General features: G+C 38.0%; 1 protein-coding gene across 1 annotated transcript in view; it reads right to left on the reverse strand.

The window, feature by feature from the left end:
• Positions 1-11059: 11059 nt before the first annotated feature.
• The window catches only part of Sbspon (somatomedin B and thrombospondin type 1 domain containing), a 30516-nt gene continuing 21913 nt past the window's right edge, over positions 11060-19662 (reverse strand). The window contains exons 4-5 of the mRNA XM_020180219.2: positions 18453-18629; positions 11060-16534 (exon numbers count right to left, since the gene is read on the reverse strand). Coding sequence (XP_020035808.1) covers positions 16417-16534; positions 18453-18629 — 295 coding nt within the window. The 3' untranslated portion in view covers positions 11060-16416. The remainder of the gene's footprint in view (positions 16535-18452; positions 18630-19662) is intronic.

Genomic DNA, 19662 nt, shown 5'->3' on the forward strand with positions numbered 1-19662 from the left:
TTTCCAGTCTAAATTACTTTTTTTTTTGGTTTTTATTGTTAACTGTAAATTCACATCCCTTGCACACTTGACCCAGTTTCCACCCTATTAATACTTTGTAAAACTGCAGCATGTCACCACCAAGAAATTGGTATTGGTATAATCCATTTTATTCAGATTTCCCCAGTTTTGTACTCTGTATTAATTGTGAACAATTGATTATATCATTCGTGTCTGTCTACCTTCCAGAGGCAAGCTCTTGAACAGCTCTGATACCATAAGAATCCACACAGCTGCTCTTTTATAAAGCCATACTCTCTTCCTTCCCACATCCTTCCTCCAACCCCTAGGCAACCACTAACCTGTCCTCTGTTTCTAAGATGTAGAGTGATGTCACCAAAAATGGCAGCACAGGGCATCTGGTCCACTGAAAAAAAACATTAAGCTGACAAAAATGGTTCAAGTCAACTTTTTGGAACGCTGGTATAGCTAGTAAAAATTTAGAACAACCAGGAAAGGGAAGTGCTTCATAAAGGAAGTAATAAATTGTGATGGAAGAGTGCATCTTCTGTTTTATTCTTTTGGACTTGTGCATTTAAGGAAGTTAAGTGAAATGCTGTTAAGGATTTCTGTCTTTCAACAAGTTTGTACAATCTGAACTGTATGTAAAGATAGCTTATTTTCACCTCAACATCTGAATCCATTTTGCATTTATGTCACCTTGTGCTGCTGATGAACATTTGAGCTATGAAAATAAAACCATCCAAAATGAGCACAAACAGGCTATTCAGAGCCTACAGGCCCCATCACTTGAGTTTGGCAGGCACAGGTTTATAGTGGAACAGCTCCACAGTGAAGGAAAAAAAGGGAAGCTTCAAGCATGCTGTAGTTGGAAGCCCTTTGCATGAGAAAGCCTGGAGGCTAGCCAACTAGCAGCAGGCCTTTTATGTGGTTGCCTTCGGGGAAATATTTGGCCTTCTCTGGTTGGACCCCAACTGGAAATAGCAAAATATTGGAACATTGGCAGTCATTGACCAAGTCCTGATCATTCTGAGTGAATCAGTGCAGAAGCTGAGGTTTGGCCTCTAGGCCTGGTTGTAGAGGTTGTGGGTCAGAGTTCTGTTGGCCTACAGACTCTTCCCATCTTTTATGTAGTCAGTCTCATAGAGTTGTTTCCAGTTTCTGCTGCTAGGCTTTTGCATTTCATGTGAAATAAAATGTTAAGAATTAAATCTCAAGTCATGACAATTAGGGATCAATATTATAATCCCTAGAGCAACCATTAAAAGAATACATAGATAATCGATATTAAAATGCAATATTAACAATAATCCAAAACAAAAGGGAGGAATACAAAAACAGGCAAACTAGGAAAAGGGCACACCTCAATTCAACCCCATCAATAATTATAATTAACCATTAATGATCTAAGCTCCCTAGGGGAAGTTGTCAGCAAACATTTTCTATAAGGACCAGATAGTAAATATTTTTGCTTTTGTGGGCTAGCTGGTGTCCTCTACTCAGAATTAATCATATAGACCATACATAAATAAATGAATTTGGCTTCGTTCCCATGAAACCATTTATAAAAACAAGCAGCAGGCTAGATTCAGCCTTCAGGCTGTAGTTTTCTGCCCCTTGTTGGGTTCTAAATTTGTTTTCTCCCTTTAAAATTTGTTGGACTTTGTTCTAGCCAGGAGTTACTTCTGGATTTGAGAATTTTTACCTGTTTGAGTGGGGTGGGGTGGGGGGGATAGTATTGACAAAGCCTCACCAAATACCCTAGGTTAGTCTTGAACTTGGAATCCTGCCTCAGTCTCCAAAAATGCTGGGATCACAGATAAAGGGCCACCATGCCCAACTGAGAACTTTTTTTTAAAATTCATTTATTCAGATGTGCATACATTCTTTGGTTCATTTCTCCCCCCTGCCCTCCACCCCTACTCTCCCCTCCCCACCTCCCTCCTCACTTCCAGGCAGAATGTGTTCTGCCCTGTCTCTAATTTTGTTGAAGAGAAGACATAAGCATAATAAAAAAGACAAAGTGTTTTTGCTAGCTGAGATAAGAATAGCTGTACAGAAAGATTCCTAGCATTTCTTCCATGCACAAATGTGTTACAACCCAAGTTGATTCATCTCTAACTGATCTTTACACTGGTTCCTGATCCCCTTCTCGTGTTGACCTCTGTCGCTTTAACGTTTCTGTATTAGCTCCTCTGGAGTGGGGACATCCAACTCTTTCATGTTTTGGGTTTACTACCTATTCCTATATCTCCTGTATGTGCTCTTCCCTTAGCATGTGACCCAATCCAACAACATTGCTGCCTTTGCACTAGATCTTAAGTCCACATATGAGGGAGAACATACAATTTTTGGTCTTCTGAGCCTGGCTAATCTCGCTCAGAATGATGTTCTCCAATTCCATCCATTTACCAGTGAATGATAACATTTTGTTCTTCTTCATGGCTGAGTAAAATTCCATTGTGTATAAAGACCACATTTTCTTGATCCATTCATCAATAGTGGGGCATCTTGGCTGTTTCCATAACTTGGCTATTGTGAATAGTGCGCAATAAACATGGGTGTGTAGGTGCCTCTGGAGTAACCTGTGTCACATTCCTTTGGATATATCCCCAAGAGTGGGATTGCTGGATCAAATGACAGATCTATGTTTAGATGTTTAAGAAGCCTCCAAATTTTTTTCCAGAGTGGTTGCACTAGCTTGCATTCCCACCAGCAGTGTAAAAGGGTTCCTTTTTCCCCACATCCTTGCCAACACCTGTTGTTAGTGGTGTTGCTAATGATGGCTATTCTAACAGGGGTCAGGTAGAATCTTAGGGTGGTTTTGATTTGCATTTCCTTTATGGCTAGAGATGGTGAGCATTTTTTCATGTGTTTCTGGCCATTTGAATTTCCTCTTTTGAGAAAGTTCTGTTTAGTTCAGTTGCCCATTTCTTCAATTGGTTCATTGATTTTGGGAGAGTTTAGTTTCTTAAGTTCCCTGTATATTCTGGTTATCAGTCCCTTTGTCTGATGTGTAGCTGGCAAATATTTTCTCCCACTCTGTGGGTGGTCTCTTAAGTTTAGAGACCATTTCTGTTGTGCAGAAGCTTTTCAATTTTATGAAGTCCCATTTGTCCATCCTTTCTCTTAGTTGCTGGGCTGCTAGGGTTCTATTGAGGAAGTCCTTGCCTGTATCTATTACTTCCAGAGTGCTTCCTGCTCCTTCCTGTACTAACTTCAGAGTTGCGGGTCTGATATTAAGATCCTTGATACATTTTGAGTTGATGCTAGTACAGGGTGATAGACATGGATCTAGTTTCAGTTTCTTGCAGACAGATAACCACTTTTCCCAGCAACATTTGTTGAAGAGGCTGTCTTTTCTCCATTGTATATTTTTGGCATCTTTGTCAAAAATAAGGTGAGTATAGTTGTGTGGATTCATATCCAAGTCCTCTGTTCTGTTCCACTGGTCTTCCTGTTTTTGTCCAGTACCATGATGTTTTTATTGTTATTGCTTTGTAATATAGTTTGAAATCAGGTATTGTGATACCTCCAGCATTGTTCTTTTTACTGAATATTGCCTTGGGTATTTGCGGTCTCTTATGTTTCCAAATAAATTTAATGGTTGATTTTTCAATCTCTGTGGTGAATGTCATTGGTATTTTGGCGGGAATTTCATTAAACATGTAGATTGCTTTTGGTAGTATAGACATTTTTACTATGTTGATTCTACCAATCATGAGCATAGGAGATCTTTCCAACTTCTGTAGTCTTCCTCAGTCTCTTTCCTCAGGGGTTTGTAGTTCTTCTTGTAGAGGTCATTTACATCCTCTGTTAAGTTTACTCCTAGGTATTTGATTTTTTTTTTTTTTGAGACTATTGTGAATGGAATTGTTTCCATATATTCCTTCTCAGTTTGTTCGTTGTTGGTGTATAGAAAAGCTAATGAATTTTGTAAGTTGATTTTGTATCCTGCCACCTTGCTATAGCTATTTATGGTGTCTAGTTTTTGGGTAGAGGTTTTTGGGTCTTTAAGGTATAGGAACATTTTGTCTGCAAATAGGGATATTTTGACATTTTCTTTACCTATTTGTATTCCTTTTATTTCTTCTTCTTGCCTAATTGCTCTGGCTAGGAATTCCAGGACTATGCTGAATAGGAGTGGGGATGGTGGGCACCCTTGTCTAGTTCCTGATTTTAGGGGAAATGGTTTCAGTTTTTCACCATTAAGTATGATGTTGGCTGTAGGTTTGTCATATATAGCCTTTACAATATTGAGGTACATTCTTTCTATTTCTAGTTTTCTTAGAGCTTTTATTATGAAGTGGTGTTGGATCCTGTCGAAGGCTTTTTCTGCATCTATTGAGATGATCAAGTGGTTTTGGTCTTTGCTTCTGTTAATGCTCTGTATTACATTTATAGATTTGCATATGTTGAACCACCCCTGCATCCCTGGGATGAAGCCAACTTGGTCGTGGTGGATGATCTTTCTGATGTGATGTTGGATTCAGTTTGCCATTATTTTATTGAGAATTTTTGCATTGATGTTCATTCAGGAGTTTGGCCTATAGTTCTCCTTTTTGGAGGTGTCTTTGTCTGGTTTTGAGATGAGAGTAATCTTGGCTTCATAAAACCAGTTAGGCAGTGTTCCTTCCCTTTCTATTTCATGGAACAGTTTAAGGAGGGTTGGTATTAGTTCTTTAAACGTCTGATAGAATTCAGCAGTGAATCCATCAGGTCCTGGACTTTTCTTTTTTTGGGAGACTATTGCTGCTTCAATTTCATTTTGTGTTATAGATTTGTTTAGGTGATTAATATCCTCTTGGTTCAGTTTTGGATGGTCATGAGTATCTAGAAATCTGTCCATTTATTCAAGATCTTCAAATTTATTAGGATATAGATTCTCAAAGTAGTCTCTGATGATTTCTGGATTTCCATGGTATTTGTTATTATCTCTCCTTTTGCATTTCTGATTTTACCGATTTGGGTTTTTTTCTCTCTTCATTTTATTCAGGTTTGCCAGAGGTCTGTCAATCCTATTTATTTTTTCAAAGAACAAGCTTTTTGTTTCATTAATTTTTTTTTGTTTCTATTTCATTGATTTCAGCCCTTATTTTTATTAGTTCTCTCCTTCTGCTTGTTTTGGGATTTGCTTGTTCTTGTTTTTCTAGAAGTTTGAGATGTAGCATTTGGTCATTGATTTGAGATCTTTCTGACCTTTTAATATACTCACTCATTGCTATAAACATTCCTCTTAGGACTGCCTTTGCTGTGTCCCATAGGTTCTGGTAGGTCATGTTTTCATTTTCGTTAACTTCCAGGAATCTTTTAGTTTCTTCTTTTATTTCATCAATGACCCATTGATCATTGAGCAATGTGTTGTTCAACTTCCAATTGTTTGCATGTTTTTTACTGTTGTTTTTGTTTTGATTTCTAATTTTAATGCAAAAATGATCAGATAGAATGCATGGGATTATTTCTATTTTCTTATATTTGCTGAGGCTTGCTTTGTGCCTTAAGATATGATCAATTTTGGAAAAGCTTCCATGAGCTGCTGAGAATAATGTATATTGTGTAGAAGTTGGATGAAATATTCTGTAGACATCAGCTAGGTCCATTTGATCTATGGTGTGATCTAGTTCTAGAATTTCTTTATTGATTTTTTGTTTGGATGACCTATCTATTGGTGATAGGGCAGGTATTAAAGTCTCCCATTACCACTGTGTTGGAGTCTATATATGTTTTCAGGTCCATCAGAGTATGTTTGATGAAATTGGGTGCATTGATGTTGGGTGCATATAGTTTGATAATTGTTATTTTCTTTTGGTGTATTTCCCCTTTTATTAGTATGGAGTGCCCTTCTTTATCTCATTTGATCAATGTAAGTTTGAAGTCTATTTTGTCCAAGATAAATATTGCTACCCCTGCCTGTTTTCAGGGGCCACTGACTTGGTAAGTCTTTTTCCAGCCTTTCACCCTCAGCCAGTGCTTATTTCTCTCAATGACATGGGTCTCCTATAGGCAGCAGATTGTTGGATCTTCCTTTTTCATCCAGTTTACCAAACAGTGTCTTTTGATGGGGGAACTAAGTCCTTTAATGTTTAGTGTTAGTATTGATAGGTATGTGGTGATTCCTGTCATTCAGTTGTCTTTCTTGTTTAAGGGTTTGATTGTGTATAGCTGAATCAATGTTGCTCTACTTTCTTGCCTTTTCTTCTCCTGTGGTTTGGTACTGCTTGCCCTTTTATGGTTTTGTTTGCTTCATTTTCTGTGTGCAGAATTCCTTGAAGAATCTTTTGTAGTGGTGGCTTGGTGGTCATATATTATTTTAGTTTCTGTTTATCATGGAAGAGTTTTATTGCTCCATCTATTTTGAATGTTAGTTTTGCTGGGTAGAGTATCCTAGGGTTGAAGTTATTTTCATTCAGTGCCTGGAAGACCTCATTCCATGCTCTTCTTGCTTTTAAGATTTCCGTTGAGAAATCTGTGATTTTGATGGGTTTACTTTTGTATGTTATTTGTTTTTTTCTAACAGCCTTCAATATTTTTTCTCTATTCTCTGTGCTTCTTGTTTTAATGATAATATGTCATAGGGTAGTTCTGTTTTGGTCAAGTCTGTTTGGTGTCCTGGAGGCTTCCTATACCTGATGGCCATAGTTTTCTCTAGATTTGGGAAGTTTTCTTTTATTATTTTGTTGGATATATTATGAATTCCTTTTGCTTGCACCTCTTCTCCTTCTTCAATGCCCATGATTCTCAGGTTTGGTCTTTTGATGGAGTCGGTGAGTTCTTGCATATTCCTTTCACAGGTCTTGAGTTGTCTGACTAATAGTTCTTCAGTTTTTCCTTTAATTACCATTTCATCTTTGAGTTCTGAGATTCTGTCTTCTGTTTGTTCTAGTCTGCTGGATGGTCTTCCATTTTGTTTTGTATTTTTGTTTCATTCTTTTTTCTGAGGTTTTCAATATCCTGGGTCACTTCCTCTTTAATATTGTCAATTTTCATCCTTAATTCATTTATCTCTCTATTTATAGTGTTCTCTGTTTCACTTTGGTGTTTATTTAGGCTCCTATGATTTCATTTATTTGTTTTTGTGTTTTCTCATATTCTTTATTTTTGTTGTCTAGGAATTTCTTGAGTGTCTCCTGTATGTTTTGGTTGACCATGTCTAGTAACTTCTCTATGAAATTCTCATTGATTACTTGCAGGATTTCTTCTTTCAGAGTGTTCTTGTGGGCTTTGTTGGATTTCTTGGTATAGTTTATCATTGTTTTGTTGGAGTCTGGATCTGGGTATCTGTTTTCTTCATTTCCCTCTGGATCTTGAACTAATTTATTTTTTGGATGGAGAATGATTTCCATCCCTTTTTTGTCTTCCCATCATTCCACTTGGTACTGTTTCTGTCCCTGGTCTATGTGTAATTTAGTGTTAGCTAACTTACAATAGTAAAACTAACAAAACCAAGAAAGAAGAAGAAAAAAGAAAAAGAAAGAGAAAAAAAATGGAGAACCAAAGAAATCAACAGGGAGAAATGGTGGACAACCAAACAACAAACAAGACAAACAAACACTTAAAGAAAAGAAAAAAGAAAAAAAAATCCCTGGTTCAACAACAGTAGAATTTCAGTCTTACTAGTTCTAGTTTTACTCCTTTAGCATCCAGTCCTGTTTGTCTGCATCTCCTAGCAGGTTTGGAGCTAGCATCTGGTGGTGCTGGAGCCCTCTTGTGGTGGGCTGTGGCCAGTATGCCAGTGGGCCAAGGGATGGGCAGCAGTGGTGTGGGGGTGGCGGCCCAAGGGATGGGCAGCAGTGGTGTGGGGGTGGTGGCCCACCTGTTCTTTCAGTGTATCGTGATGGAAGAACCCTTCCATGGGCTTGGGGTTTCAGCTCTCCCTTGTGCTTTATCTCAGCCAAGCATGTCTCCAGTGTCTCAGCAAGGTCCCTGATTCCCAGAGCTCACACAGTCTGCGTCTGTGTCCCAGTCGCTATTTTGGATCCTTCTCCATAACTACTTTTAACTGTCATTTTTTTTCTTTTCCAGATTTGGATGTTTCTTTGTTCAGAACTACTTTTTGGGGGTCTGGGCAAAGGTGCTGGGGATGGAACCGAGGGCCTTGCTCATACTAAGCACACACTGTACCAGTCAGCTACACTTCCAAGACAAAACCACTTTTAAATTAACAGGTTAGGTTTCCAAGATCAGCCTGGAGCTGAGAATTTGGGCTGCAGAGCACAAGACAGCTGACTAGCCACAACCTCTTAAGTCTAATGCTCCCCAGTTCCTTGAGGAGAAGGGAGGCTTTTGGACTTACTTTCTGTTTAATATTCCCTTAGAGATACAGTCTGTTGGTATAGCTGCTTAATTATTGCCACCTCAGTCTGGCATTGGGCTTTGACTTATGGTCCTCTTCCTGATGAAGACAGGACAACAAATGAACCACTGAGAGCCAGAGAGCCTAAAATTCAGACCTTTTTAAAGAGGATATACCCAATGCTAGAACTCAGCCCTCTGGTGGCAAGGAAGTCAGCTGGAGGGCAGAGTGGACAGGGCACAGATAGACACCATCCTCATAGCTCCCATCCTGAAACAGTTATGGGATCAGGAGATATTTACAGAGTCCAGCCCCAGTGTCCAGCTGTCACAAAGGAGGCAAAGAAGGGTAGACTTGGAGTTGAAAGCCAGTCAGTTGATAACTGCTATATAAAGTGCTTTCATTTCTCCCACACACATGTTCCCATGACAAAATACTTTTATATTAAAGTAAGTGTTCATTTAAGTCCAAAATAGCAAAAATAGAAGACAATTTGACACAAGAAACATGATGGTTTATATGACTTACAACTCTCAAAGAAAAGAATATTCTAGTGTTTTTCTGTTGTTTACAAGAGATACTTGAGGAAGTGATTACTTTTCCTTTCTCCTAGAATTGAGGAGCTCACATCTGTCTTAGGCTTTACAAATTTGCATAATGCTTCAAATTGCAAGGATTATCTCACTTAATTCTTGCAAAATCCTGATGCATAAGCAGGACAGTCTTAACCACTGCATGTTATAGATGAGGAATCAAGTTTCAGTTTGACTTGCTCAAAATCACACAGAACTTTTGTTTAATTGCTGATATTCCACAATGAATACTAGGTGATTCAGACAGAATTCTCTGCTTATTCCATTCCTGTTGGTGTCCAATTGTAAAAAAAAAAAAAAGTCCAGATCTCAATCAATATCAGTAAAGCACTGCAGTAGTAACAGATGGTAGAACATTTGGGAATTCCTCCAAATGCACCTGTGATTGAAGTGTGTTCTTCATGACTGTATATTTTCATTATTCATGATGCTTTATCCTTGTGAGTCATCAGTTGGCAGTGACATTAAACAGATTCATGTTTCTAAATCCCAAGCCTTTCTACCACTACAAGTAGTGAAAACAACTCCAACTACTTTGATGAGCTGTTATTCACAGAAATGCTATGATGAATAATTTTGGGGAGAAATATGTCTGATATAAATTTGGGATTTTGAATAAGAAGTAAGTTAACTTCTTAATCCCAGGGGGCTGAATTCTGCTAGAATGGTGCACATTAATTGCTTTATGTGTACAAAGGGCATTGAAGCAAATATGCTTTGGTCAGCTTCTCTTGAGCCTTTTTTTTTTTTTTTGGCAGTACTGGGATTTGAATTCAAGGCTTTGTACTTTCTAGACAGGTACACCACTTGAGTCACTCCACCAGCCCTTTTTATGTTGGTTATTTTTGAGATAGGGTCTCCCTTTATGCCCAGGCCACCCAGGACTGCAATCCTCCTATTTATGCTTCCTGTCATAGCTGGGATGATGGAGGCATACTGCTACTCAACCATTGGTGGAGGTGGGGTCTTGAGAAGTTTTTGCCTAGATTTTTCCCTAAACCACTGTTCTGCAGGTCTCTGCTCACCATGCCTTGCCTCTTTGAGCCTCTTTTTATCTTTCCAGTTCATTCTTCATATGGTAATTTTTTAAAGAAGGATACAAAATGGCATTAAATGAAAGAATTCTCCTCCCAGTCCTCCTTTTCAGAGGTTATCACCCTCTGTGGCTCTTAGTCACCTGCTCTGGGGTGCCCCTTCATCCCCATTCTGAATAATATTCTTAACTTTTCCTTCCTTGATTATTTCAGTTGGCTGAAACTTTGACCACAACTGTCTGGTTTGAAAGGATGGCATTTAACTCCCCACAGGACCCCCGGCTCAATTCCCTGCACTCCTCCAGAGTGTTAATTCAATTTCATTCTTCATTTGCTTAAGCTTCTCTTTCTTATGTCACCAACTTTAGGCTCAATTCCTTGGCTCTGCTGCATAGGGTGAAGAAATTAGGACCTCTGCTCCCCTTAACATCCCCCATCCCAGCTTCTCTACTTTAGTCAGCTATTTTTTTTTTTATATATAGTCAAGGGGTTGGTTAGTTGGTTTGGTTTTGGTTCTGCCATTCATATTCTGTCCATTAGTTGTAATTAAATATTTTGTGCTTTACATATGGATTGATTCAAAAAAACTCAGAAACCAACAAACCTATATTATGACCATATAGTATTCACAGTAGATCCTAGTATTAGGATCATAAAAATGTAACTCATAAAAATCTAATATGGCATCACAAAATTCATACAACTCAAAAAAGTGTTGTTATGGTTTGCTTATGAAATATCCCCAACACAATGTCCTGTGTTGAGTACTTAGTTTCCAGCTGGTGGTGCTATTTGGGGAGGAAATGGAAATTTTAGGAGGTGGAGGTGGCTGGGGGAAGTAGGTCACAAGGGGAGTGGCTTTGAAGATTATAAATGGTCCCTGGCTCCCTCCTTCCCCCTCTGCTTTCTGTCCATCATAAGTAGTCTCTGACACTCCCTCTACCTCACCAATGCCCAGTCGATAGGACACTGAGGACTATGAATTGTAACCTCTGAAACCATGAGCCAAAATAAATAATTCTTATCTTTAAGTTGATCGATTTTCTCAGGTATTTTTTATAGTGATGGAAAAAGTGACTAACACATTAACATAAATTATATGATTCTCTCTCCCCCCCACCCCCAACCACCTACTCAGTAGCTCAAAATCATACCACAGTGATTTATACCACATTTTTATCATAATTTTATTTTCAATTTCTTACCGAAACTTTTATTTCCATTCTTACGAAAATAATACATGCTCATAATTTTAAAACTAGAATTGTTCTACATGGCTTAAAATGGAAAACTTTATTTCCTTCCACCAACTTTCCTTTCCACCTTAAGGTGACACTTCTCAACTCTTTTCTCTCTTTTCCTAGGTATTTTTGTTTTGTTTTTCGGTACGGGGTATTGAACTCAGGGCATCCTAGACAAGCACTCTACCACTTGAGCCATGCCCCAGTCCCCTTGGGTGTTTTATATTTATTAAAAACATGCTCATGTTTCTATTTGTTACTTTTCAGTTTGAGATATATCATTGATCTCTCATTGTGGGATGAGGTGTCAAGTCTCTAGCCTGATCCCCTAACCACATCCCACAGACAAACTCATCCCCCATACATGTGCTCCTCCTCCACTATTCTTTCAGTGTGTTTGACAGCTTTTCGCTAAATAGTCAATGTTTATGTTGTTACAGCTCTACAACCATTATTTATACTTATATTTACATTTGTAAGTGTAGTCTCCATGTGTCACTTGTTCATCTCCAAAATCTCTGACCAAACTGAAAATCTCCAAACATGTTGATATGTGTCAGCCATTTCTTTTCTCAATTCATCAAGAGATGAACTGTTTTCCTGCCATTCCTCCTCTGCTCCCAGGGAGCCTGGCTCTTTCTTCCCCAGCCCTGCTGGCAAGCTTACATTGTGCTTCTGCTGTGACCTGGGGATCCCATTTTTATCCCTCCTGAGCATGTTCCCTATTTCCTGGGCCCTTTTTTTTTTTTTCCCATGGGACAGGGGTTTGAACTCAGAGCTTCACACTTGCAAAGCAGGCACTCTACCACTTGAGCCACACTTCCAGTCCATTTTGCTCTGGTTATTTTGGAGATGGGGTCTTGAAAACTATTTGCTGGGGCTGACCTTGAAACTCAATCCTCCTGATCTCAGCCTCCCAAGTAGCTAGGATTACAGTGTGAGCCACTGGTGCCTGGCTGGACCCTCTTTCCTGGTTTACATTCCTGTTTAAGTTGAGCACCCCTTCCTTTACCCTCCCAGAAAAGATGCATACAATGGAGAGTTTTTGTGCCTTACTTGTCTGAAAACACCATTATTCTATCATCACATAGGATTAATAGCTTTATTGGATATAGAATTTTAATTTCAAAAATATTTTTTTTCTAATTTCAAAGGCATTGCTTTGTTGACTTCAGATGTTGCTTTAGGTAGTTTGAAATCCTAATGACTGATCCTACACATGACTTACTTTTTTTTTCCTCTCTTTCTCTCTAGATTTTAGATTCTTCTATGTTTGGAATTTCATGATAAGGTGGCTTGGGGTGATCCTTTTCTTAAAGAAAACTACTGAAGAAAACTAATTATTCAGATGTCAAATTTTTTTTTTTTTTTTTTTTTGCAGTACTGGGGTTTGAACTCAGGGTCTACACCTTGAGTCACTCCACCAATCCTTTTTTGTGAAGGGTTTTTTGAGATAGGGTCTCGCATACTATTTGCCCAGGCTTGCCTCAAACTTCTATCCTCCTAATCTCCACCTTCTGAGTAGCCAGGATTACAGTTGTGAGCTACCAGCGCCTGGCAGATGTTGGATATCTTTGATCCTCTAACTTCCTTCTATTTTTGTCTTCTAATATCTGTCTCTATAAATTTCACTTTCTGAGGAAAAGTAGGACTTTTAATAAAGGACTACTTTTAAGTTTGTGCACCCCTGAAAGTCTGTATCTTGCTTTTACACTTAATTAATAATGGTTGATAGAGAATGTGGGTTTCAATTTTATTTTCCCTCAGAGCTTGGGGGCTTTATTCTGTTAGATTTCAAACAGGAACCTACTGATGCTAATGCCTTCTCATGGGGACTTCTGCTCCTTTATTAGTTTATCTGGTTTTCTCTCTCTGGAAGATTTTGCGTTTTTGTTTTGTTTTGTAAATCCTTGTTTTTAAATTTTACAGTTTGTCTCTAGGGGTGTTTTTTCTTTTTTGTTTTGGTTTTTTTAGGTTGGATATTGCTGAGTAGATCAAGTTGGCCTCACCAAAGTCCTGCCTTAGCCTCCTGAGTGCTGGGATTCAAGTCTGTTCCACATACCTCTGTGAGGAGGGGATGAAAAAAAAATCCATCTTTCCGTTAATGAGACCTCCTGGCTCTAGGAAGAATGATTCTTACCTCTGATTCTACCTTCTTCTCTACAAGGCATGTAAGGCAGGTCTCTCCATCCACTGATGGATGGTTTATCCTTCAGTAGAATTTCATGTTTTCAATCTTCAAAAAACTTCAAAATCTCTGAGCTAAATCTGCCCACCCCTTCTTCTGGTCTACATTATAGGCTTAATCTCTTTCTTTTGTGAGTCCTGTTACCTCAAGGGGGTTTTAAGAGGAAAGGAAGATAAACAACTGTATCTGTCACTTAGAAGTTTCACTTCTTTTCCAAAAATGCTCACTGATTGCTTCTAACTCAGAATGCCCAGGCCTTGCTTTCTTTTCTTTTTTTTTTTTTAAAAGCAGGACTGGGTTTGACCTCAGGCTTCGAGCTTGCAAAGCAGCTGATCTACCACTTGGGCCATGCTTCTAGTCCATTTTGTGCTGGTTATTTTGGAGATAGGGTCTTCAGAACTATTTACCCAGGCTGACTTCGAACCACGATCCTCCTGATATCAACCTCCCAAGTAGATAGGATTACAGGCATGAGCCACCGGTGCCTGTGGGCACTACTTTCTAAGTCAACTTGCAATTGTTTATATGAACCTCTACTAGAATATTCTTAGAAGGGAGACACCAGTTTTAGTGTACATCATTTTTGTGCATACCTAGAAAAAGATGGCTAATTAAAATTTTTATGCCAAAAGAAACCCAAATAGTTTTAATTATTACCGTCTCTATTTATACTTAATTATGGCATTCTCAAATAAAAATAACCAAAGCAAGACTCTTAAAAAGAAATGGAGCCATTATAGCTCATCTTGTTCATTTTTTTTCCTTTCTCATTTTTTCCCTTTTCTAAGTGGTCATTATCCCTAATTCTTTTCCCCTTCTTTTGTGATGGGTGTATTTATTTTTGTTCAAATTGCTTTCCACATACACTTTTGAAAATCATTCTAATAAGATGATTTTCATAAATCATCCTAAGTGCCTGTGGAAAGGACTCTAACACTAAGCTACTCGTTTAAAAAGATGCCAAGAGGTCTTACATACTTTGATCTTTAACTCTGAAAATAAAAACTTTTGATTCTTCATTAATCATTTAGATTACATGTTGCAGTACTGAACTGTTTCCTAGGGCTTTGCTTAAATTAATAACAAGCTTTTCAAAGCCTTTATTAAATAGTTATGTCTTTCAGCCTATGAAAAATTTTCAAGAATAGAAATAAGAAAAATTTAACTTCAACATGAAAGTAATTGGTGGTTATGCACCAAAAATTAAATGTATAAAATGAAAAATTGATTTTATGCAACTCAATTATGTTGAATGTTGTAATATATTGGAACCAAAAACACATCATAGTCGTATTGCTGTTAGTAGTCATGGTACCTACAGCTATTAATTCTGAAGGATTTTTTGCTTGTGTGTAAAATTTTAGTCATTCTCAGGCCAGTCTAGAAATGTTGTATTATTTTTCAAACAAGTGAAAGCGTTTATTAATGTGAACAGAAAATTTATTTACCAGTGTAAAAATTTTAAGTAACACAGGAGAGTTCCCAGACATGTCTTCAAAAATCCTGCTATACAGTGTTAAAAATAGCCTTAACATGTTCATACTGAACTCGTAGTCGAAGTTTCTAGCCTTGAAAAGATTCAAATATTTTATGATAAATTTCTGAGGAATTTTATTTTCCATAAAACAACCTTGACAGTTAAATGAATATATGACCAGAAATACTGTTGCTCTTAGCATGAAATCTGGGAACTCTTCCATCCCTTCTATGCTTGCTCTTGTCATTCTGTTGCTACATACTAAATACCATAAAATGTGTAGTTTACTTAGCTATTTGTTAATGAATAACTTTTGAATCCAAAGGAACTTTATACAGTTCAAATCTCAAACTCGATTCTCCAAAGAAAATATTCTGAAACAGGCTAAATTCACACAGTGCAGTCTTGGCAGAGTCAAGCTGATTTTCTTTTTCTTTTTCTGAAAAAAAGCTGAATCCTGTATCAGACCCTACACTGAGCCAACTGCAGAGTGACCTTGTCATCTCAGACCTTTAACCATACCACTTTTCTCCCATCATAAATAAGGAGACTAAATCTCTCTCCTTGTGTGTGAGCTCACAGCATTTGCAATGATATTACTGACTTCTATCATCAGTATCTCTGCCTTCCACCCCAAGCACAAGATGTATGCTGTATAAAAGGAGTACACACTTAACTAAACTTAGACTCTGAAAGAATACAAAAGATTATTTTATTCAGTTCAGGCTTTAGGCCTTGGAAATAGTCTTAGATATGAACAACTGTTGCTCTAGAACAACCATTTAACTTTCCTCTTTTGATAGTACTGGGTCTTGAACTCAGGGACTCATGCCTGCTAGGCAGACATTCTATCACTTGAGCCACTCCACCAGTTCTGTTTTGCATTGGGTTTTTTCAGAATAGAGTCTCAAGAACTATTTGTCTCAGGCTGGCTTTGAACTGTGTTCTTCCTGATCTCTGCCTCCTGAGTAGCTAGAATTAAAGGTGTGAGCCACCAGCACCTGGCTTGACTGATCTTTTCAATTAACAAAAGAAAATTTCTTCTTCATTACACAATGTTTTTAGTATGGCTGTTGGTTTTTCATTACAAAATGCTTACTGAAGTTTTAAATTTGCCCTGTGGAAAATGACTTGCTTAAAGTTATCACTTCAGAATTTATGGGATAACATATGTGTAACCGTGTATAAATGAATACATTCTTTAAGCGAGAAGCTTTTAAGAGATTATGGAATATGGAATATAGAGAAAGACTGCAAGATTCAAAGCACGGATACCCTTAAACAACAACTTACCAAAACCTGGATCACATGTAGTAATTATAGTGTAGATAGACATATTCGGTGACTGCATGGAAAGACAAGGACATAAACCCACAGAGGTTTTAGGGTTCATCTTCAATTTAGTAAATAAAAGTAAAGATCCTGTGCTCCTTGAGAACCACCCCCTCAATTTCCTCTCTCAACAGCAGAGGGTGCCCAGGAATTTTGGTCAAGTAGTTTTGAAGGTTTCTGAAGCATTAAACACAATTTAACAATATCTAGCATGTTTACAAACATATTTTGAAACAAATTTTGAAATTTCTTGGCAATCTATATAAAAATGAAACTGTGCACAGCTGGACATGAGCACTGGTCTACTCGCCGGACTTTTTTCCAGGTTCCTTGACACCGAGGATTGCCAATAGCTTGCCAGTAGAGAGTTTCATTTCTGAAATGGTATTTTGGACATGTCAGTAACACTAAAAGCAAATGGAAGAAAACTAACAATTATAATTTGAAGGTTTGGTTTTTTTACAAAACAACAACAAAAAACTCATACAGAGTTGGGTTTTTTTGTTGTTGTTGTTTGCAGTACTGGGGTTTGAACTCAGGGCCTACACCTCAAGCCACTCCACCAGCTCTTTTTGTGATGGGTTTTTTTGAGATAGGGTCTTGCAAACTATTGCCTGAGACTGGCTTCAAACCACAATCCTCCTGAGTTGCTAGGATTACAGGCGTGAGCCACTGGTGCCCAGTTCATAGAGAGTTTTGAAGTACATTACAAATAAAAATTTTAAAAAATTATTACAAAGAGGGTTTCTTTTCCTTATGTCCTATCAAGGTAGGCTAGGGCACTCTCAGGCTGAGGGTGTTGTTTGAGGTTATTGCATCCATTTCTCCTACTTGATCTGAATACTAGCACTACAAAAAAGAAAATGGCATTTCGTGTATATTTAAATTAAGAGTCTAAACCAAATGATCTCTTTCATTCCTTTCCAACTCTTTGATTTTATAATAAAAAAATGGGAGAAGTAGAAAGAAAGCAATGCCAGACTATTCAAATTATTATTTTTAGAATCACTAGTACCTTAGCCAGGGTTTAAATGCTTTCTTTATTGGGTACAAATTGAATTATAAACTCATTTAAAATCAAAATATGGATGAGGTATTCAGAAAAGTATTAAGCCTAAATATTAAGTTTCATTTGATAGGCATTCCTCACCACTTTATTGTTCCTATGGTGTGCTCAATAGAGGCTGCTAGGCACGAGTGACTAATAAGCAAAAATTCAAATTATTAAATATTAAAAACTATAATGGGAATAATGATTAACTGGAAAGGTCAACATTTTACTTTTTAATCACCATTTTTACCAGTTCCACCTGACCTACTAAAAACCATAATCCATGAGTGACCTAACTTGGTCCTTGTGGTTCAGTGTGAAGTTGACTCCTCTCTTAGTTATGAATGACGTTATGATATTTATCTTATAAATAAATGAAGAACTGGGATAGTTCTGCAGGTGTGGCAAAAAGAATTGGAGGGAGCCAATTCTTTCAGAAAGACCTATAGACTTATACAGGGTTATCATCCTGCAGAGCTGTGCCTACCACTGTCTCAGGCATGATTTCATGAAAAAGCCCTGCTGTACAGTGGAACTGAAACAAGACTATAGGTTTGAATCACCTGGAAAGGGGTAGCAAACTGACCCCTTTATAGGCCAAATCCAGCCCACACCTTCTTTTTATGGACCCTAAGTTAAGAATGAATTTTAAGTTATCAAGAGTTTTAAAAAAAATCAAGAGAATAACAATATTTCATGACACATGAAAATTATATGAAACTTATATTTTAGTGTTAAAAAAAGGTTTTGTTAGTACAAAGCTGAGGTTTACATGTGCTGCTTTCATTCTACAATGTCAGTAGTTGAGTTCAGTTATTGACATAGAGGCATATGGGATGCAAAGCCAAAAACATCTATTCCCTGGCATTTTATAGAAGAAGTTTTCTGCCTTTAACCTAAGAGATGATTAAAAATCCACCCCCAAAAAACTGATTCAATTGGTCTGAAAGTGGACCTGGAATTTGCATATTTTTAACCTGCATCCCAAGATGGAGGTGGGCTTCAGAATACCACTTTGGGGCAATCAGGTCTTTGGTGGTCACTTGTAAGCTTCATCTTGAACCCAAGTATCCATATTGACCCCTGCAATTCTGGTACAGAGAGCCTAGACAGATGGTTCTCCTTACTGCCAAACTTGTCTTGATAGGTTCCATACTGGTCAGCTGCTCAGGACACAGAGAGGACAGAACCTCAGAGTGAGTAACCAGAAAAATTATTTGATCAGTTAGTTTCCCTCACTTACCCATCAGAGTCCAGGCCATCTCCCGAACAACGAAGGCTCACAGCATTCATAGCTGGAGGTTGACAGTCCACACACACCGTGTATCCCTCCCGGAGATACTGCATCCACCGAGTCAGGGGCCGGTTTTCCAGAGCACAGTGAGGAGTCAGGGACTCCGTCTTGAACTCCATACAGTATCTAAAACAAAAGAAGTAATGATTTCATTTGCAGTCACAAGTGGCCTAACGCTGTTCAGTCTTAGCCAGGGCATCCAGCATCCTGGAGCAGGGAGGGGTCACATCTCCACAAACTTTACATTCATCACAGAAAGTCTTTGAAACTTTTCAGTCACCTAACTATGATGACACATGAGTGACAACCCCAGAGAACCTATTTTTGCTCTTTATAAATCTGTGATTGAATTAACTGGTCAAGCATGAATTTTCAGATTTGATACCCTGTTTACTAACAGATTAAGAATGTGTATAATCAGACTAACAAATTGTGTATAAAAGCATGTATTTTATAGGAAATTAGCCCTTAATAGCTTTTCAAATACTTAAAAGAATTATGTAAATTGAACAAGTACTTGCACAAGCCTGAGAACCCTTCAATATGACCCAGGAGGACTTGTCCTTGACACCCAGGCTAGGACCTGTGCTTTCTGTTCCATGAAAGTTGCCAGGGGCCTTCCCTACACCCCCCACCCAGCCCAGTGCATGATCTTGGGTCATGTCAACGTGTCTTGAAGTCAAGCATCAAAGTTGCATCAGACATCATGGATGAAAGCAGAAATGGGAAGCTGAGGTATGTTTTTCTATGACAGGTAGGTGTCACATTATACTGGAAAACATGTTAACATTATATGTGACTAGATTCTAAAGGCCTCAGGGGAGCATCAAGACATTGGTGAAGCTGGTGGAGTAGCTCAAGTGGTAAAGCACCTGCCTAGCAAGCATGAGGCCCGAGTTCAAGACCCAATACTGCAAAATAAATCAATAAATCACTAAAATAGACATGGGTGAATATTTAAAAGCTTGGTATACTTAAAAGCAACACAATTATCTAGTTCTCCAAGGAAACAAAACACAATAAAAATCCTGAGTGTTGTAAAAGAAATTTATTGCATTTACAGTTCAGTAGGCTAATTTCTTATCTGTTGAATTATGAGTTATAATAGATTAAATGGAAAATGTCTGGGGATTCTGCTACAAAGATCTGTAGCCATGGT

The sequence above is a fragment of the Castor canadensis genome, chromosome 3 (genome assembly GCF_047511655.1).
Source record: "Castor canadensis chromosome 3, mCasCan1.hap1v2, whole genome shotgun sequence".
NCBI classification, from domain to species: Eukaryota; Metazoa; Chordata; class Mammalia; order Rodentia; family Castoridae; genus Castor; species Castor canadensis.